General features: G+C 36.6%; 1 protein-coding gene across 1 annotated transcript; it reads left to right on the top strand.

Annotated features, from left to right (window-relative positions):
• The first annotated feature begins 1,121 nt into the window (after nucleotides 1–1,121).
• Nucleotides 1,122–10,393, top strand: LOC106742605 (2-oxoglutarate dehydrogenase, mitochondrial-like). The gene is made up of 13 exons (XM_014615736.1): nucleotides 1,122–1,460; nucleotides 2,096–2,306; nucleotides 3,469–3,646; nucleotides 3,860–3,975; nucleotides 4,231–4,370; nucleotides 5,493–5,638; nucleotides 6,212–6,401; nucleotides 6,502–6,723; nucleotides 7,523–7,799; nucleotides 8,474–8,559; nucleotides 8,686–8,994; nucleotides 9,282–9,566; nucleotides 9,723–10,393. The coding sequence occupies exons 1-13, from the start codon at nucleotides 1,299–1,301 to the stop codon at nucleotides 9,921–9,923; spliced, it is 2,523 nt and encodes an 840-aa protein (XP_014471222.1). The 5' UTR covers nucleotides 1,122–1,298; the 3' UTR covers nucleotides 9,924–10,393.
• The last annotated feature ends 7,718 nt before the right edge of the window (nucleotides 10,394–18,111 follow it).

The following is an 18,111-nucleotide window of genomic DNA, read 5'->3' as shown; positions in this document are numbered from 1 at the left end:
TTACGGATTATCTTAGTCTTCCGTTTCCGACGACGATATCGATATCTTCGATATCTTCGAACTGAGATTACGGTAGGGAACGGCTGAACTATGGTTCGCTCAGCGAATAAAATTGAAAGCGAACACTTAAATCTCGCAATGAGAAAATTCCTTTAATTGTTTGGCTCGAAACTTTGCTTTTTCACTGATCCTTCAAATGCGACTAAATTTGCGAGATTAATGTATAGTTCACATTTTGAGTCGGGTTGCTGCATAGAGTCAAGAAAATCATTACAATTGTATCAGTAAACATCGAGTAACAGTAATTTATATCAAAGTTATAATTTGCTACTCAACAATATAACTTTTATACACAACACGTATTACATGGAGCTTCGTTGTTGAATGAGAAATTATAACACTGATGTCGTGTTATTGTCACTTGATTACTCAGTACCTGTGTTTACTTGGAGGTATCACAGTATCAGCTAGAAGATCCATCGATTTCCAATGTTTCTCTTCATCCGTCGAAAAAATTTGAGCTGATACTTTTTTGAAGTGGAACTTCGCTCAAGGAGTAAAGTGATAACTAAGTCATTCGAATGATTTTTCACTCATAAAGTGAATTCTCTATTCCAAATCATGAAATGAATATTTTTACTCAAAATTGAAGAGTAATCTGATATATTCCACTATCATAAGAACAAATTCACTCTAATTGATTAAAGCATTCACTCGTATGGACTCAGAATCCATTTTAAACTTGAATGAGACATTCACTCTTACGACTTCAATATTTTCACTCGTTTTTAGTGAGATCTCGTCTCGGGAAATTTAAAGAATAAGTTACCGTCGACCGGCAACAAGCTAGAGGAGACTCAAATGTCAAAGATATTTTGTGCATACTGTGAGAAAAAATATCTAAAAAGAGGAAAAATATGTTTTCTGTGGCATAATATCATATATGCTTAAATCCAAATCTTTGCATTTAAATAGAATATACATTTACCTTCATAAAAAGTTACAGACTTAATGAAACGTGTATTTTTTCACTAGATGAAATTTCCTCCTGTGTAAAAATATGTATATCGGTATAAATCAATGTGTTAGCAGTACCTACTGAATAAATATTTTTTTTATTCTTTAGGTAATTTTTCTCTCAATGTGAAGACAGACTGACGGACTTTTGTTTGTTCAAGGCACGCGGACACTTGATAGCCGATACCGATCCGTTGGGCATACAGAACCCAGAGTCGGCGAAGCTGCAGGGTACCCCGAATTTGCCGCCTGAGATTGTCGTGCGACAACACCTGAAAGGTATGACGGAAGCGGATATGAACCGGGAATTCCCGCTCGCGTCCTTCACGGTTATCGGCGGCAAGAAGAGGAGCCTGCCTTTGCGAGAGATACTGACCAGATTGAACAAAGTCTACTGCGGTCACCTCGGCCTTGAATACACGTACATCCACGACCTGAACGTGGTATGCGCGTTTTCTCACTTTCCTCCTTCGATTTTCACGTGTAGATTTTCGTAGGCGAGACTTTTTCAGCGAGAACGGAAGCGCTTTCTTACGGTAGATCGTACTTGAGCGCAACTATAGCGGCAGTTCGCGACGATATAAACAATAAACGAAGCAGATAAATCCCAATCGATGCATGCAGATTAGATTGCGAGATAACACGTGTCTGATCACTCGAGCAGACGCGAAGTTGTGTTACCGAAGCGACGAGCGAAGAGCTCGTGTTTAAAAACCCGAGTTTCTCTTCGCTGGCGGTTATCGATAACTAATGGAATAGACGACATAGGTGCTATTGATCGGTCCGTGAGACTCGGGAGGCACCAAGTTATCTTGTTTAATTCGCTCCTCGTATCTTATCGTCCTGTTCTGTCTTATCTCGCAGACAAAAAGTTTATTAATTCATTGAAATGATTTTTCTCCGAAGTGTCAGAAAATGAATGATAATTAGCTCGAGGAAGATACGAGGTGACGTGAATTTGATTAGAATTTCGTGAAACTCGTGTTACGTATACATTGTAATATCATATAACCGATCCGGTAATTAAAAGAAGATTGACCATCTCCGTGAGGTACGTGTCGAACGTGTTCTTTATCAGTTAGACTGGTTGAGGGACAAGTTTGAGGTACCAGGCGCTTGGGAATTACCGGCGGAACACCGGAAGTACACCTGGATGAATATTATGAGGGCTGTGAGTTTCGAAAACTTCCTCGCGAAAAAGTACGGGACGGAGAAGAGATTCGGACTGGAGGGTAGCGAGTCGTTTATATCGGCCACTGCGGAATGCATTGAGACGTCCGCGGAAAATGGTAAACGATAACGAATGATACTCCCCAAGTCGAGATTTTGCCTCTGTATTAACCGTGCAAATTTTGTCGCACTTGGAGGACCGATGGAGAATCGCGAGATACAATGTTATACGGATTATTGATTTATCCCTAAATGATGACTTATCGCTGCTTCTTCTTCATGTTGTGACGATAGAGTGTATCGTGCTCATTCCGGGAGACCAGTTTTTAATCTATTGTGTCGAGATTCTTGGAATAAGTCGGTTGAACCGAGATGAAGTAAACTTTGGCTGTTACAGATGGCTCCATATCCATAATATTTGTTATTTCATCTGTTTTTCTTGCGCGCGCGATCACGAACGCGTCGTGTTTCGTTCAGTTTGGCGATAATTAAATAAATGTCATTGTTTTGAAATGAAACGCGAGGCAGAAGGTGAGAAAAAATTTAGTCGGAAAAGAAGACTTTCCGAAAATCAGCAAATTTTCTGTCTTCGTAATTCTTTTCTTTTCTGGCATTGGGAATTTCTGTAAAATTGGAATATTCAAATGGGTCAAAGAAGAAGAATTGTAAGACGAATAGAGAACAACTGTGTGTTCAATATTGCTGCGTATTAATTGAGATTTACATTTTCATTTGGTACAATAACGAATTTTAAATAAGAGTGAACAAAGTTATCTATTGGCAAATGGTCAACAAAATGTAATTTGCGACTTGGAAAATATCATTACATACAAATCATCGCTTTATGGACCGTGACTTGGCTGGTGTGGATCGATATTTTTTGTTGCATGTAATAAATACAGATGTAGATTCACGGAATAATTGGAGATTTATGATTTGTTAAATCATGATAAGCTACAAATGTCGGCTTAAATGTTGATTCAGATTGAGCCTTAAATCGAAATATCGACGTGTGAAGAGTTTATCAATAATAATTCCGAGCTCATTTATCTTCCTCAGTTATTAATTAACCGATTACATTGTTTTTAAGTCACATACAATTCTGGGATCAAGTTTTCTTCAGCGAACTTTATCTGAAGATAATCTTCTTTCGTAATTTTTAATATTAAATGTCTATTAATGATAACTAATGATAAGGCTCTCGAAGATTAAAGTTGACAGAGAAATTTTTCGCGAAAAAACGATGTCTCGTTGAATTTTTATGGATAATATGTTTGTCAGGAGTGCAAACTGTAGTTATTGGCATGGCGCATCGCGGTCGTCTGAATACCTTGGTGAACATATGCTCGAAACCGATGGCTCAATTATTCACTCAGTTCAATCCGATTGCTTTGGAAGGATTCGGTTCGGGTGACGTGAAGTATCATCTCGGGACGCATTCGGAAAAGCTTTTGGAGAGGTGACGGATATTCCTCAATATTAAAATTCTCATACTACTCGACATCTAATTGTAATTTCTATCTTACGTTTAAAACGAAATTGCGTATACTGAATAGGAATGGAGAGAGAAAGACTTAAAGAGGAAGAGAAGAGATGTCGGTATTTCTTGTGCTTGATTTATTTACAACGCTTATGAAATAACAAATATTATGCGTTTATTTGTGGTTTTCAGGACTAAGAAAAAAGTGCTTCTTTCTGTAATGGCAAATAGTTCTCATTTGGAATCGATCGACCCAGTCATAGTCGGTCGCGTTCGCGCCGAACAAGTCGAGAAAGGCGACTCTAAACGTACGTATCCGCGCGGATTTGTGAATATGTAACCTTCGGAAAGAACAAAAAGTCGCGATTTATTCAAAATGATGTCAAAATAACGAGAAAATAATCAAATCATGATCAAAAAGCAAGTTTTCATAGCCATTTTCTTTTTATTTTGTCGTCATTATGATTTTCTGTCCTGTTTGGGTCTCTTCTCGTAACAGATAATAATTTGTTAATATAATGGATTATTATTATTGTAGTTTTCATGTAAAATTGCTTCTTCAGATGGCAAAAAATCATTGGCGGTGTTGGTTCACGGTGATGCTGCCTTTTCCGGTCAAGGTGTCGTTTACGAAACGATGCATCTCACTAATCTTCCGGAGTACACGACCGGCGGCGTTATACATCTCGTGATTAATAATCAAGTAAAAATCAAATCGTTTTTTAAATTTAAATTGAAAACAAAGCGAGACCGACAATCGTTAATATCGTTAAAAGTATATCGTCAACACGTCGACTGCCATGTTGATTTCTAATGATTATTTCAATATAATAAATAATTTTGTGTTGAATTCAACATATTTCGCTTGTCCCAAACGGTCTAATTTAACTTTAATATTAATATTGACATAATGCGAATATATCAAACAATGACACAAATATCATGTTCATAATTAACATAAAATTCGTAACAATTTGATAATATTTGAGTGGAAGAAAATTTTACGTAAAATTGACATATTTATAATATCAAAGGTAATTCAAGTAAAATATTAGTTTCATGTTTTTCTGAAAGAAGCTACGCTGAAAGAAGGACTTGGTAATTGCTATTAAATATATGGATTATATAGTGCAGGCCAAACGTCTAGTGACGAGTTTTACGAAATAATTTGATTAGATAATGTAAATATGTAGTATTGATTAGATAATGTAAATATGTAGTTCCAAGAACAAAGATTTAGTTACTTGAACTATATATCTATGTCATCGAATTGAACTTTAGATATTGAACTTTAGATATTAATACCATAAGGTTTGTTTCTAGATGAAAAAGAATTTTATATCCCAAATAAATTTCCAAGTATTTTTTTCTCAGTGTATATCTGTGATATTTAAAATATGAATTATGTTATTATTCAGCGTATGACGACTGTTCCGAGAGGGAAATTAAAGAAATATTTATTCAATGATCAAATCACAGCCGTTTATAAAAAAATTTTATAACGCACACACATACAGGTATCCACAGGTATCCACAGGTTGACCTCCATGGCAGTCAATGTGCTAATTCGAACGTTTTAATTTAAACGACTACTGACCAATCCTTCATTTCATCTTATCACCAATGCCGTACCTTTCATTATCATGAACAAAAGCCATAATATTTAATATCGATAAAACCGATCTTTAGTACACAATCGATATCGTTATATTCGTACGCGCGTATCTAATCAGTCTTGTTCTAATATTAAGTCGCATGAAATGTAATTGACGTAATATTCACGGGATGGTTCCATTTAAACATTTGTCTCTGTCAATGACTTTAGATTGGCTTCACAACCGATCCGAGGTATTCACGATCTAGCGCACATTGTACAGATGTGGCGCGTGTCGTTAACGCTCCCATATTTCACGTGCACGCTGACGATCCCGATTTAGCGACTTACTGCAGCAAAGTAGCCGGCGAGTATCGGTAAATTGCGATCAAGATAAAAGATCGAGATAACTCAACGTCGTACAACATTCAGCCCTCATAATCTTGACCGGTTCTTCCCGGTCGATTCGTATCAATTTTATCTTCAATTATCTGGAATTCGGCATTAATATCGAGAGGCCTTCACAACTTAAGTTTAGCAGATGTTAAAAAACAGATAAGACTCTTCCTAGAATGAATTTCAAGCGCCGTCTCTTCTTTTGGAATCTAATCTGCTTTCCACGGATAAAGAAGATTAGCTTCATTAACTAAATTAGTTATAACATACGGACACCTAAAACTTTAGCAGCGTAAACAATGTTAATTGTTGCAATAGAAGAGTTTTCTACTGCAGTAATTAAAATTGTGCTTGCTGTTAAAATTGTTCATATGTTACAATGAATTTAGTTGCCGGAGCCAATTCTTTTTCCGTGCTTGTACAAAATTAGCTGCAATAATAATTGGTTACGTTAATGACGGAAAAATAAATATACATAATAAGTAGATAATAAATAATTATACGTAATATTATCTCATACAAAAAAAAAAGTTATCTTTCACACGATGTGTCAGGGCCACCTATCACAACGACGTAGTGGTGGACATCGTTGGGTATCGGCGAAACGGTCATAACGAGATGGACGAGCCGATGCTAACTCAACCACTCATGTACAAACGTATCAAGAATCACCCCAGCGTTCTCTCTATATACAGTAACAAGCTTATCAAAGAGGGTGTGATAACGGAGGCTTTCGCGAAAGAGGTTGATATGAGATCCTGATAGCGAAACTGAAACTACTATTCAGACTCCCCTCCGCGACTTCGTGGCATCCGAGAACTCATTGTCGTCTTCGATCATGCAGGAAATAAGCAAATACTTGCATCACTGCGAGGAAGAGTTCAAGAAAGCGCAGACCATCAGCTCCATGCAGATGTCCGACTGGCATGATATACCCTGGACCGATTTCTTCTCGAATCAAAGCCCGAAGAATGATATACCGCCGACCGGCATCGACATGGCGACCATCAAAACGACATGCAAGGCTATATCGACTCCTCCTAAAGATATCGAGGCGCACGTCCAAGTTAGTCGCAAAGACCACGAATATTATAGGACTGGAGAGCTTTCGCTGAGTTCTGCGGCACAAATGACTTCCTCGTTATTCTCAGGCTGAGAATCCTCAGGCTGAGAGAGAGAGAGAGAGAGAGGGAGAGAGAATTACGTCAAAGTAATTCAGGTTATCACTTCTCTAATCCTTTAAGCGCTGGATTTTTTTAATTTGTTGAAACTTAAGCTTACTCGCATCTGACCCAGTGACTGATAAATGTCAACAAACACACTTAGTTGCTTATATGCATATGGTGTCCTTTGAAAATTTTTTAAAATCTTTGAAATCATCCATTTGGCACTCTTTTATACCTATCGAAGTTTTTTAAGTCAGCATCCATATGGTGTCTTCTACTTCTGGTGTCTTTTTTGAAATCTTAAAAATTTTTTTGAAATCATCCATGCGGCACCTTTTGAAATGTCTCAAGGTGTGGTGTTTTTCAAAGCGTTAATATGAAGAAATTCCAACATCATATTGTCTACACTTGTACTCAGTGTGGCACAATTCTCCAGACGACGAGAGCGGCGCTTAAAGGGTTAACGCGTTGAATTAACGCGCGAGTTCAAACAGATCCCAATTCTTGGTGCGTTAAGTTAACGATATCTTGTTGTTTCCTACACGATATTCTTCCTGTGACGTTTCATAAAATCATCCTTAATGAGTCACAAACAAAACTGTCAGCTATGAATGCTCAGCTCTTGCGGAAACTCATGCGTCACTCAAATACGGGTGAGGCAGCGCTCAATGTGTAAGTCATTGACGCATTGTTCGACAGGTGTTGAGAGCGATGGACAGGCGTGGGAAATTGATGGAGGCCCGACAGGTCGACTGGGCGATGGCGGAGTGCCTGGCGTATCTTAGCTTAGTGAAAGAGGGCCATCACGTGAGACTGTCCGGGCAGGACGTCGAGCGGGGTACGTTTACCCAACGGATTCACATCATTCACGATCAAAGCAGGGACAAGACCTATAAAAATATCCTGCACGGCGTTTTCCCGGGCCAAGCTCTGTACACCGTCTCGAATTCCTCGCTGTCGGAGTACGGTGTTTGTGGTGAGTTTGCGCTGGAAAGTGAACGCGCCAGCATAATCTGCTCGTGCGGAAAACTAATCATCAGAAGGAGCTAAAGTTTTCTTTGAAATAAGGACAGCCAACGTGGCGTTGCTATATCGAGAGAAGAAAGATCAAAATAAATGAAAAATATTTCTCCTCGGTGCAGGCTAATAACATATTTATTTATATTAATACGTATATTTTTACACTGAGAAGATCTTCTTGTTAAAATATAAAAAATATGTTTCCTTCCTTCTTTGTTTATTCTATTTAAATAAAAAGAATTCAGATTTAGTATATGTTATTAGTATCTACTGAATGAATATTTCCGATCTTTTACATTTTTTCTTCTCAACATACCAAGTTCAAGTTTATTAGCTGTCTCAACTTAAGAGCAACGAGGATACATACTGCCAGAAATCAAAATAACGTTCAATTGAATCCATAATGATATAATTTTATTATTTTTCGCATATTTTTTTATTGAATTCTGTTCTGAGGAAGAATTATTTTTTATTTTCGTTCGAAGATCGGCACAAACTTCGGCAATGTTAAACGAACGGTTATTACCAACATGATTTAGTAGCCATCGGAACAGCTGATTTAAATGAAGTTTATATTATTGAGCAAAAATTCGCACCAACTAATATTTTCCGAATTACCGGCGTGGAAAGGGTTCGAGTTGGGTTACTCGGCATACAATCACAATACTCTGACGATCTGGGAGGCGCAGTTCGGCGACTTCTGTAACACCTGTCAGGTAATTTCGCTCGTATCTATTCGCTCACTTTTATCGTGTTTCTTCCCGGCGAAGATTCGGCAGGCTCGCTTACGACCCCCACGACTCTTCTCGCAAACTCGCTTCGTGAATACTTTTTTATCGTAGGTCGTATTGGACTGCATGCTATGCTCCGGGCAGTCGAAATGGGGCAGGCAAGTGGGACTGGTACTATTGTTGCCGCATGGCCATGAAGGTCAAGGCCCGGAGCACACGTCGGCCAGGTTGGAGAGATTTCTTCAGCTATGCGATGACGACTGTACTCACCTACCCGGCGGGGAGCCTGGCGAAACTATCGAGCGGATCATGACCAGGCAACTGTTTGATATAAACTGGATTGTCTGCAATCCTTCGACACCCGCCAACGTCTTCCATCTTCTGCGCCGGCAGATGAAGATGCCGTTCCGGAAACCGCTGGTTCGTCGAGGCCTGAACATGTTTATCATGCCCACCCTCGAAATTCCTCTCACTTTTACTCAAAACGACTCACTCAAAACTATCATCGCACGAATAAATTCATCCTGCAAAATATTTCACGTATATTTTTAAAATATTTTTAAAATCTTGTACGTTTGGGTTTCTATCTACGGCTTTATGTCCTTGAATTAATCTGTAAAAGCTATCGCGTTTTATTCCTACTGATTTTTGTCATTTATATATATATATATATATATATATATATATATATATATATATATATGTAGGCCATTATGAGCCCCAAATCATTACTGCGCCACGCAATGGCGGTGTCGGACTTTGAAGAGATGGTATCGGGCACGAGCTTCAAGCACGTTCTACCTGATCCTTACGTGCAGCCCGGCAATGTGAAGAAAGTCTTGCTCTGTTCCGGGAAAGTGTATTACGATGTAGTCATCGAGAGAAAAGAACAACATTTGGAGGATAAGATAGCCATTATCAGGGTCGAGCAATTGTGTCCTTTCCCTTATCACCTACTGGCGAAGGAAGTTGCGAAATATCCGAAAGCCACAGTGAGAATTTTCTCTGATTTATTAATAATCTAACGACCGCTCTTTTCGGAATTAAGAAATTGGCGCGAGCGATGAAGCGTAAAGAAGGGACGTGAGAATAATATCCTAAGTCCTCCGTGTGAGATTAATCGTACAAGTCGTTGTTTTTACGTACAGATAATGTGGCTGCAAGAGGATCATAAGAATCAAGGCGCTTATTATTATGTGAGAGACAGAATAGCCTTAGCATTGGGAATCCCGTTGGAAAGTGTGAAGTACGCCGGCCGGCCCACCTCGGCCGCGCCGGCAACTGGCAGCAAGATCATTTATAAAAACGAATACGAGGAAATGCTCGCAATGGCGTTGAGTCTCAATTAATCTGGCCGTTTTACTTCGACGGGAGCGCCGCTCGGCTTCCTACCTTCCTAAATTCCTTCGAGTGAGAAAATCTCATTTGGAACGAGGGAAAATTGCTCGAAGCGATAGCGAAGATACTGCCACTCGGAGTCGTAAGAGTAAACATTTCATTCAAGCTTAGACTGAATTCTTATTCCGTATAAGTGAACGTCGATTAGAGTGAAATTGTTTCGGTGACAATGAAGTAGGCTCCCATACAACGTAACGTTTAAAATCGGGGCATAAGATGCCTTAAAGACATTTTCCAGACTATCTTATGACGTCTGAAACCCGATTTTAGACGTTATGTTGTCGGGGGTTAGATTCACTCTTCGATTTTCGAGTAATGTCCATCCGACGATTCAGAATGGAGAATTCACTCTTTCTGAATAAAAAATCGCTCGAATTCCAATGACTCGCCTATCGCTTTATTTTTGGGGCGGAATTTCCGACCAAAAAATTTAGAGACGAGTGCGATAGAAAAAAATACTATTTTATCGATAGAACTGGCCAAAAGGCGCATAATTGGAGTAAATTTTTCCGATTCAATATAAAGCAAAAAAATATTATGCATATTTATATATTGTACATTGTTTTAATAAATCGAGTGTTAGTTTCAATAATATCGCTGTTGAATCAAACAGTTTTCTTTTCCCCCGATTATGACGCTGTCAGTCAGTCTTAATGACAACAACTTTTCTTCGTTTAGAGACGTGGCTCGGAAAAACGACGACGTGTCATCAGAAAATAATAACGAGACGCGAGTAGTTATCGGGAAGCATACGATTGTATTTCGCGCGGCCAATTTCGCAACCAATTAAATCAGTGAATTTTCTCGCGATATGCGCTTCACTCACCACTAGACAAAAGTAATCGACGTGTTCATGACTTGAAAATGGCGTCACTCTTCTCTTCATATGAATCCACATCGTGTTCTTATTTTCATCGCGCTCACCGGCAGATTTTCTGAGCACGCGGTCGAACGAGAACGCTCACGACGCTCGCGCATCGTGGAACTAAAAAGCTAAACGTCGATCAAGTTGGCAGGTGCTAATAATCGTCGTTGCCTATACACGCAGGGAGAATTTGCACCTCCGACAAAGGTCGCGATTGTTAACCGCGGCTTCGACTTGACTTCCGTATCTCTCGCTTCGGCACCTGTCAGTTTCGCTTGACGATCTCGATTCACGGCGACATCGGCATGTTACTCTTCAAATTTCTTCGAGTCGAAGCTCACCGGAAACGAGTGAAGAATGACGATATTTTCACTCGAAGCGAAAACGCTACCACTCGAAATCGCAAAGAGAGAATGTTCACTCGAGCTTAAAGTGGATTCTGATTCCATAGAGCGAACGTTTCAATCGATTAGAGTGAACTTGTTCCCGTGATACTGGAATACGTCAGATTCACTCTTCAGATTTGTGTGAAAATATTCAGAGTGGAGAATTCGTTCTATGTGAGTGAAAACTTATTCGAAAACTCGAGTGGTTCGGCTGTTACTCTACTTTCCGACTGAAATTCCGTTCCAAGAAATTTGGAGAGCGTTACACGTTTGAGATATTTCTTCTTCTGAGAGTTACTAAAGTCTACGAGAGTAAGTCTTTCGCGATCTCGCGATCTGTGTATCGTAAATCGAACTGGAAGTTTGCAAAAAATGGCAAGATTTTACAATGGACAAATATCTAGGTGATAAGGTGAAATGCATTTGCCAAAATGAGACGTTACGTTAGAACTTCAATAATCGTTCGGACACTGGCCGAACAGAATTGAAGCGTGGAAGCCGAGTCCGAATCCGAATCCAAGTTTGTAGTGATTTTGATCCCTCTCGAAAATTTGGCAATTAATGAATTAATATTTTTTTTATAGCAATTTAACGACTTAACTCTACCGTGTTTAGTGGTGCATATATGTCCCAGCAGGTTTAAAAAACTATATTTCTGGTAAATATCAAACCATTAAAGTCAACTAGAGCTTGTTTTAAAGGGAATTGTTTAAACTTTAGCTGAATAATATTGTGATAAATATAATAAAAATATAAAAAGTTATTTATATAGTGCTGTCGGAAAGTTCTCAAACTAACCATGAAAAGTTCGATATGATGCGAAGTATAACTTTCATGGCGATAACCGAAATATGTGTGTTCGCGTGTAATTTTCAAGCCTTGCGTATTTCAATGATAAAACGTATAACTATTGGTAGATAAATGATAAAATTATTTACTCAGTGAAAAATGTACATCTAGTCGATGTCAAATTGACATCGAAATGTCGATTTAATGAGTCATTTCTCGCAAGATATATATTATAATATTATTAAGTAATATCATATAGAGTTAATTGTCACAATTATGTTGATTTTTCATATCACATTTCATACCTGATCAAATTTATTTTTCAAATAATTTTTCTTCCATGGTTTTGTTTCTTTATAAAAGTTTTTTTATAGATTAATTTCGGGAAGTTTTGTATTATTTATTTTGAAATGTGTACGTTGTAAAATTATGATTTCTTTTCCATTGTTAAATATCAATTTTTATTTGAACTCGTTTTCTTCAACATAATTCCTTGATTAGTCATTGCCAAAGATCGGACCTCCTCTCTCTCTCTCCCTCTCTCTCTCTCTTGAATTTTGTATAGTTCAATATTATTTTCGTATCTAGTGACTCCATAAACTCCATAATTCCATTAAAATTTGATAATATTTTATTTTTTGCATCCGCCATATTGGGTCCTCCATTTTGAACTTGTATATTTCGATATTATTTCCGTATTTAACGAACCCAAAAACTGTAAAAATAATAATAGACAAGATATGTTCTAATTCCCAAAAAAGAAGTCAAACACGAAAGAGTTAATCTGAAACAATTGTGCCCATAGTGTGTTTAAATAATAATTATTTCAAATAATTATGTTATTAAATTGATCCGTTTCTTTTCTTTATTTATACTTTTTTATTTCTCTGAATTAAAATTCGAAGACAAATTCGGTTCTGAATCCGGATCTTTTCTTATGATCTGAACTTGAATCCGAATAATTTGGGATCGACTTCGTATATCCGAATGGTTAGAAACTATTCGTAAAATTGGGAGCCCTACATTACATTCTTCGGGGAAACTTACACACAAAAAAAGGAACGTTTTCTTACCATTTCTCGACGTTACGATGATATCCAATGATATTCGAAAAAATACGCGTGAACTTAACAATGAAAAGGAACTTGCGTGTCGCCGCCTAGTCGATCGTTCTTCTTCTTCTTTATTCCCACACTCGCCCGATAAAGAAGAAAACCAAGGAATGCACACGTCACCATATATTCATCGTGTTCTCATTGTCACCAGCTAAATATTATTTGCACAAGACACAATGTCATTTTTAGTAAGGTTTAAAAAGCGAATCAATCAGTCGTTACTTTCTCGAACCTGCTAACGTACAGGGAACCGTTCGCGCGTTCACTGCAAACAAATTCGCGAAGCTTATTGAATATGCGTGTAGGAAGGAGATATCGCACATACATGTGCAAGTATTAAAGTAGCAAATGGCAATGAATAGACAAGAATTTTTCGCGAGTCGACGAAACTTGATAAAATCCCGATGAAAGTCCGGTAAAAACGAGCGACAATTTTTTCGTAATCTCTCGGTGTCGACGAGATAATATTTGGATATACTCAGACATCACACAAATATCTAAAAGATATCTTAGAGCAGTCATAGTCGGATTTAAGATCATCTTAAATTCACCTTGAAATGCTGCACGGATAGTTTCATTGACTACGAATCATCTTAAGATGAACTTAAAAGATATTTAAAAGATATTTAAAGGACATCCGACCTATTTCAGACTTCTCGAAGATGTCTCTGAGACATATTTAAGGCCCGTATTGATAGTTGCCGATTGAAACTTCTCTCGAGTGGGATACACAAATTTAAAATCGGAGTTAGATCCGAGTTATCCAGTTTTCAATCGCGATTACAAATATAACGTCAGGCGTATGATATCATTCAATTAAAAAAACTGACATCCAACTTTGAATTTAAATCCGAGTGTCTCATTAAAAACAAGTTTCAAGCAGCAACTATTAATATGGGCCTTGGACATTTGTGCTGTATGAGTATCATCGATCGACATTCGTTACGGGTTACTTGACATGGCTCGACTTGAAGCTTACCGGCTTTCCTCTCTAATGGAGACGCGTTATGGCCGTCCGCGATATACTTTCCGCGAGCGAAATTCGCGCGCGCGTCCGTTACCTATCGGCGACAACGGAGAACGCAACTGAAGATATCCGAGCGCTAAAACGGATAAGAAAATCTTTATCAAGCAATCTGCGCACCCACCCCTGTCGTCCATCAGTGATTAGGGATACGAACCGTCGCTTATCACGGACGGCAGATAACGTCGACGAGTTCGGAAATGACAACTCTTCCGTACTTCGTCACACGTGCGTCGGGCCTATCTATTGCAAATTGAAGATTCCCAATGCCGAGTCCGAATATTCGACTTATTAGGCTTTCTTCGTTTTTGAAATTACAACCGTTTCTCCAGGGTCTCGCGTACAATTAGTCGGCAATAGACAAAGTAGGACAACGCAAGGTAAGAAAACTTGCTCGGCGTAGGAGATAATCGAAATGTTATTTTTTTACTACGTTTTTTTTATTAATCATTTTATTAATCATACTCTTAAGGTATTGTAAATAATTTCGCCTGAATTATTCTTAATTATATTTAATTGATATAATTTATTAATTATAATATGTAATATTATATATTAATATTAATTTACATCGTATTTGTAAAGCACGCTTATCTCGATGGGACTCAATACTCAAAATTTCTGGCTCTTGAATCTGCCAGCCATGTTAAATACGACACATGGTTGAATGCATACACGATATGTGTATATACGAAGTATATATATGTATATATATAGAAACATGCTTAAAGAAGCTAATAAAGAATTTAGCATCTGTTATCTTTCGTAATATAAGAAACTTGAAAAGAATTAACGAAGAAGAAACAATTTGAGAAACAATACAATTAATATATGTTGCAGAAATTAATATAAATTAATATAAATTAAGTATATATAGAAAAATTAATATAATTTAAATATAGGTTGTAGACATTGTATTATTTTCATAAAAAAATAAAACTCGTTTAAACCTGACGTCGAATATTATTTTTAATTATTTTAATATTGTAAGAGATAGGGTTAGCTGTTTGCAACTGCAATTTCCAATATTGTGAGATCTGCGATTTTATTTGCTTCAATTAATTACACTCGCATATCGCTCATGCAATACATTACAAATTTAAAATTGCGAGGATCTCTTATTATTCATTATCAAGAAGTATTCGCAATGTGTTCCCGACATTGTTGAACATTCCAGTGAAATTTATAAAGGAGGCGACACTAATCTGGAAGCCACATTAAGGATAAGACAATTTTTATTGAGGAGTTTTCGTCTCTTCATTCCTCGTCCATCGATGATTAAATACACGGACTATCGTCTGTTATCATAAAAAACTGTAGATATGCTAATGACTACAGACGTCTCGCTCTTTTCTCTTCATTAGTGTTTTACGCTCCTCGAAACCATGAGGCAACAAAAGATATTTTATTTGGAACATATGCTCAGAAATCTTAAATACTATCTAGTAAAATTAACATTGACGAGAAAAATGAAAAAGTGGAAAAAAGATCCAGGACAACACTCAGGGCTCCGCAAGATCCGAAATTGGTGCCTTATAGGCCTGGATCGCTGAACATCTGCACGTTATAAAGCGTATGACACAAAACGCAAAAGAAGCGCTTTACAAAAATCTATCTTTCGTAAGTTATTCAGTAAATTTTACGGTTCGTCTCTTACGTCACCACAAACGAAGCCAAAGGGCATGGATCTCTCCGTTCTCTTCTGCAACTTCCGATCTCGAGACTTGCGATTCTGCCTGCTTCGATTAATTACATTCACATATTGTTGATGCGTTATGTTGCAAATTTTTAAATTTGAAAATCTCCGCTATCGATAACAACATCGTAACGATAAGTAGCGGTGAGACCGCATGTTTATGTTTCGAGAAACGTGTCGGTGACTTCTATTTTCTCGAGAAGGTGATTTCTTCTCAACTGACAATAAGTTATATTTATTTTGGCCATTCTCAATTAAACTTCTTAGGTATTGTTGTGTTATATGAATATGTGTTCCTTTCCTTATATGTAGAAATGATATTTAAGGATCTTTGTTTGCCGCACGTTATATTTCACGATTAGTTCTCCCAAGGTGTTTCAGTTAACCTACAGTTTAAAATTGCGAAATATAACGTTGGAAGTTAGTCTTCGGATTTGGTAAGATTGTCTTGTTTGAATTACGTTACAAGACGATAAGGCAAAGAGTGCAATAGATCGAGAGGCTTTTACGAAAATTTATTTCATTATTTGTAGAGCAACTGCAAAGTATCCAGTAAAGTAACTGTCGTCAACTTCTAAGAACGATTTCAAGTACAAAATGCGTGCTTATGAAATGAAGTTAAAGGTTGACTTTAACGAAATAATGTCAAGATTCCGAAAAACATATCCTAATTTTGAGACATATTGCCTAAAAAGGAATTATCAAGATACCTATTTCAAAACGAAAGTCGGAAATTTAGTGATGCGGATGTACGAAGTGAGTATCATTATCATTTTCCGATATAGTTTTCGCCTTTACGACACTTTATTTTTGCATTCTGCGACTTTTCAAACTTAGGAGAAAATTCGTGTAAAAAGGATTATATATGACTATAAATTGTACATAATTATAGAGTGAGATCTCTATATTGTCAAATATCTAATCGTCAACGTGAGAATAAAATGCTGTCGAATAGGAAAAAGAAAAAAATAGTTTCATTCAATTAAATGCTAACTTCATGGGCAACATATAAATATATGCTTGTTTTAATTGTACTGGTACAACAACAAAATGGAAAACTGCTTCAAATAAATATTTGAAACATTTTTCCATATCTTCCAATTTTTCAAAATATTTGTCCATATCTTCCCATTTTTCAAAATATTTGTCTATTAAGATCAAAATAAATCACCCTGTATATGAATTTTGTCTGTATTTGGTCATACATATACATAGAAAAAATACTGTTACGATCTGAAACATTTGTTTCAGATAAATTTGAAAGGGGATATAAGACGGTGACCTTAACTTCGTTGACCAGTCAATAAAATACAGTCAAATGACCTTGAGGTGATCTTGAATTATTGACTATACAATGAAGTTAAAGTCGCCGTCTTTTATCTTCCTCTAAATTCTTCAAATTTATCTGAAATATTTTCCTATATCTTCCATATTTTTCGAAATATTTGCTTGTTAAGATTAATCATCATGTATAACTTTATAATAATTTCTTTCTTGGAAAGAGAGCACGAATCATAGCATCGTTAAAGAAATTAAAATTACTTTATACTAGTTTATATTATAGTGTGGGATATAACAGAAATTCTCGTTCATTATGTAGGATAATACTGGACAGTTAATATTATACGAAGAAGAAAGAAAAGGAAAATCAATGATTGATCGTGAGTTTTTTATAATACATCTAGCCATACCTCACGCAAAAGAACTTCACGATATTTTTTCGCAAGCCAACGGACAAATAGCAAATATTACTGCTAAAAGATACTCGTATGGCGGTTTCTTTGTTAGTAACGTTAATATAATCGTCGAAGACGTCGATGGTTTGGGTGGTTTTCTAACACTGCAGGTTTGAATACTTCTATGTGTATATATATATACTGAGAAAAAGATTTTTGCAAATTTAATACATTTTTTTGCATCCAAACAAATTTCATCATTGGCATGCTCCAAAGAAACTAATGTTTCGATTAATAAATATGATTATTAGATTTTTCAACAAATATGTATCTTTATCTTAAATAAAAAAATTTGTTTGAAACGAAAGATGATTTTTTTATATAGAAATTATTTGTTTCACTTTACATATTTATCGTAACCAAATAATATTTTATTTGGTTAAAAGATATTATTTCAAGTAATAGCGTTCTTTCTGTTAAATAATGGAGTTTTCTTGAATGAGACAATAAAATTTTTATTCAAACAAATAATATTTCGTATGTTGTTTCTATGAAATAAATTTTAGTCAAATANATATATATAATTAT

This window comes from Dinoponera quadriceps, unplaced genomic scaffold (genome assembly GCF_001313825.1).
Source record: "Dinoponera quadriceps isolate SergipeBrazil2010 unplaced genomic scaffold, ASM131382v1 scaffold3, whole genome shotgun sequence".
Lineage (NCBI taxonomy): Eukaryota > Metazoa > Arthropoda > Insecta > Hymenoptera > Formicidae > Dinoponera > Dinoponera quadriceps.
The sequence above is the reverse complement of the archived record's forward strand: the minus strand, read 5'-3'. Positions and strand labels throughout refer to the sequence as shown.

Bases quoted from the DNA above. Each gene is read 5' to 3' on its own strand.
- LOC106742605 (XM_014615736.1), top strand. From the start codon at position 1,299: ATGACGGAAGCGGATATGAACCGGGAATTCCCGCTCGCGTCCTTCACG. The intron at 3,647-3,859 runs GTGACGGATATT...TGTGGTTTTCAG, and splicing joins TCGGAAAAGCTTTTGGAGAG to GACTAAGAAAAAAGTGCTTC. The intron at 7,800-8,473 runs GTGAGTTTGCGC...CGGCGTGGAAAG, and splicing joins GTCGGAGTACGGTGTTTGTG to GGTTCGAGTTGGGTTACTCG.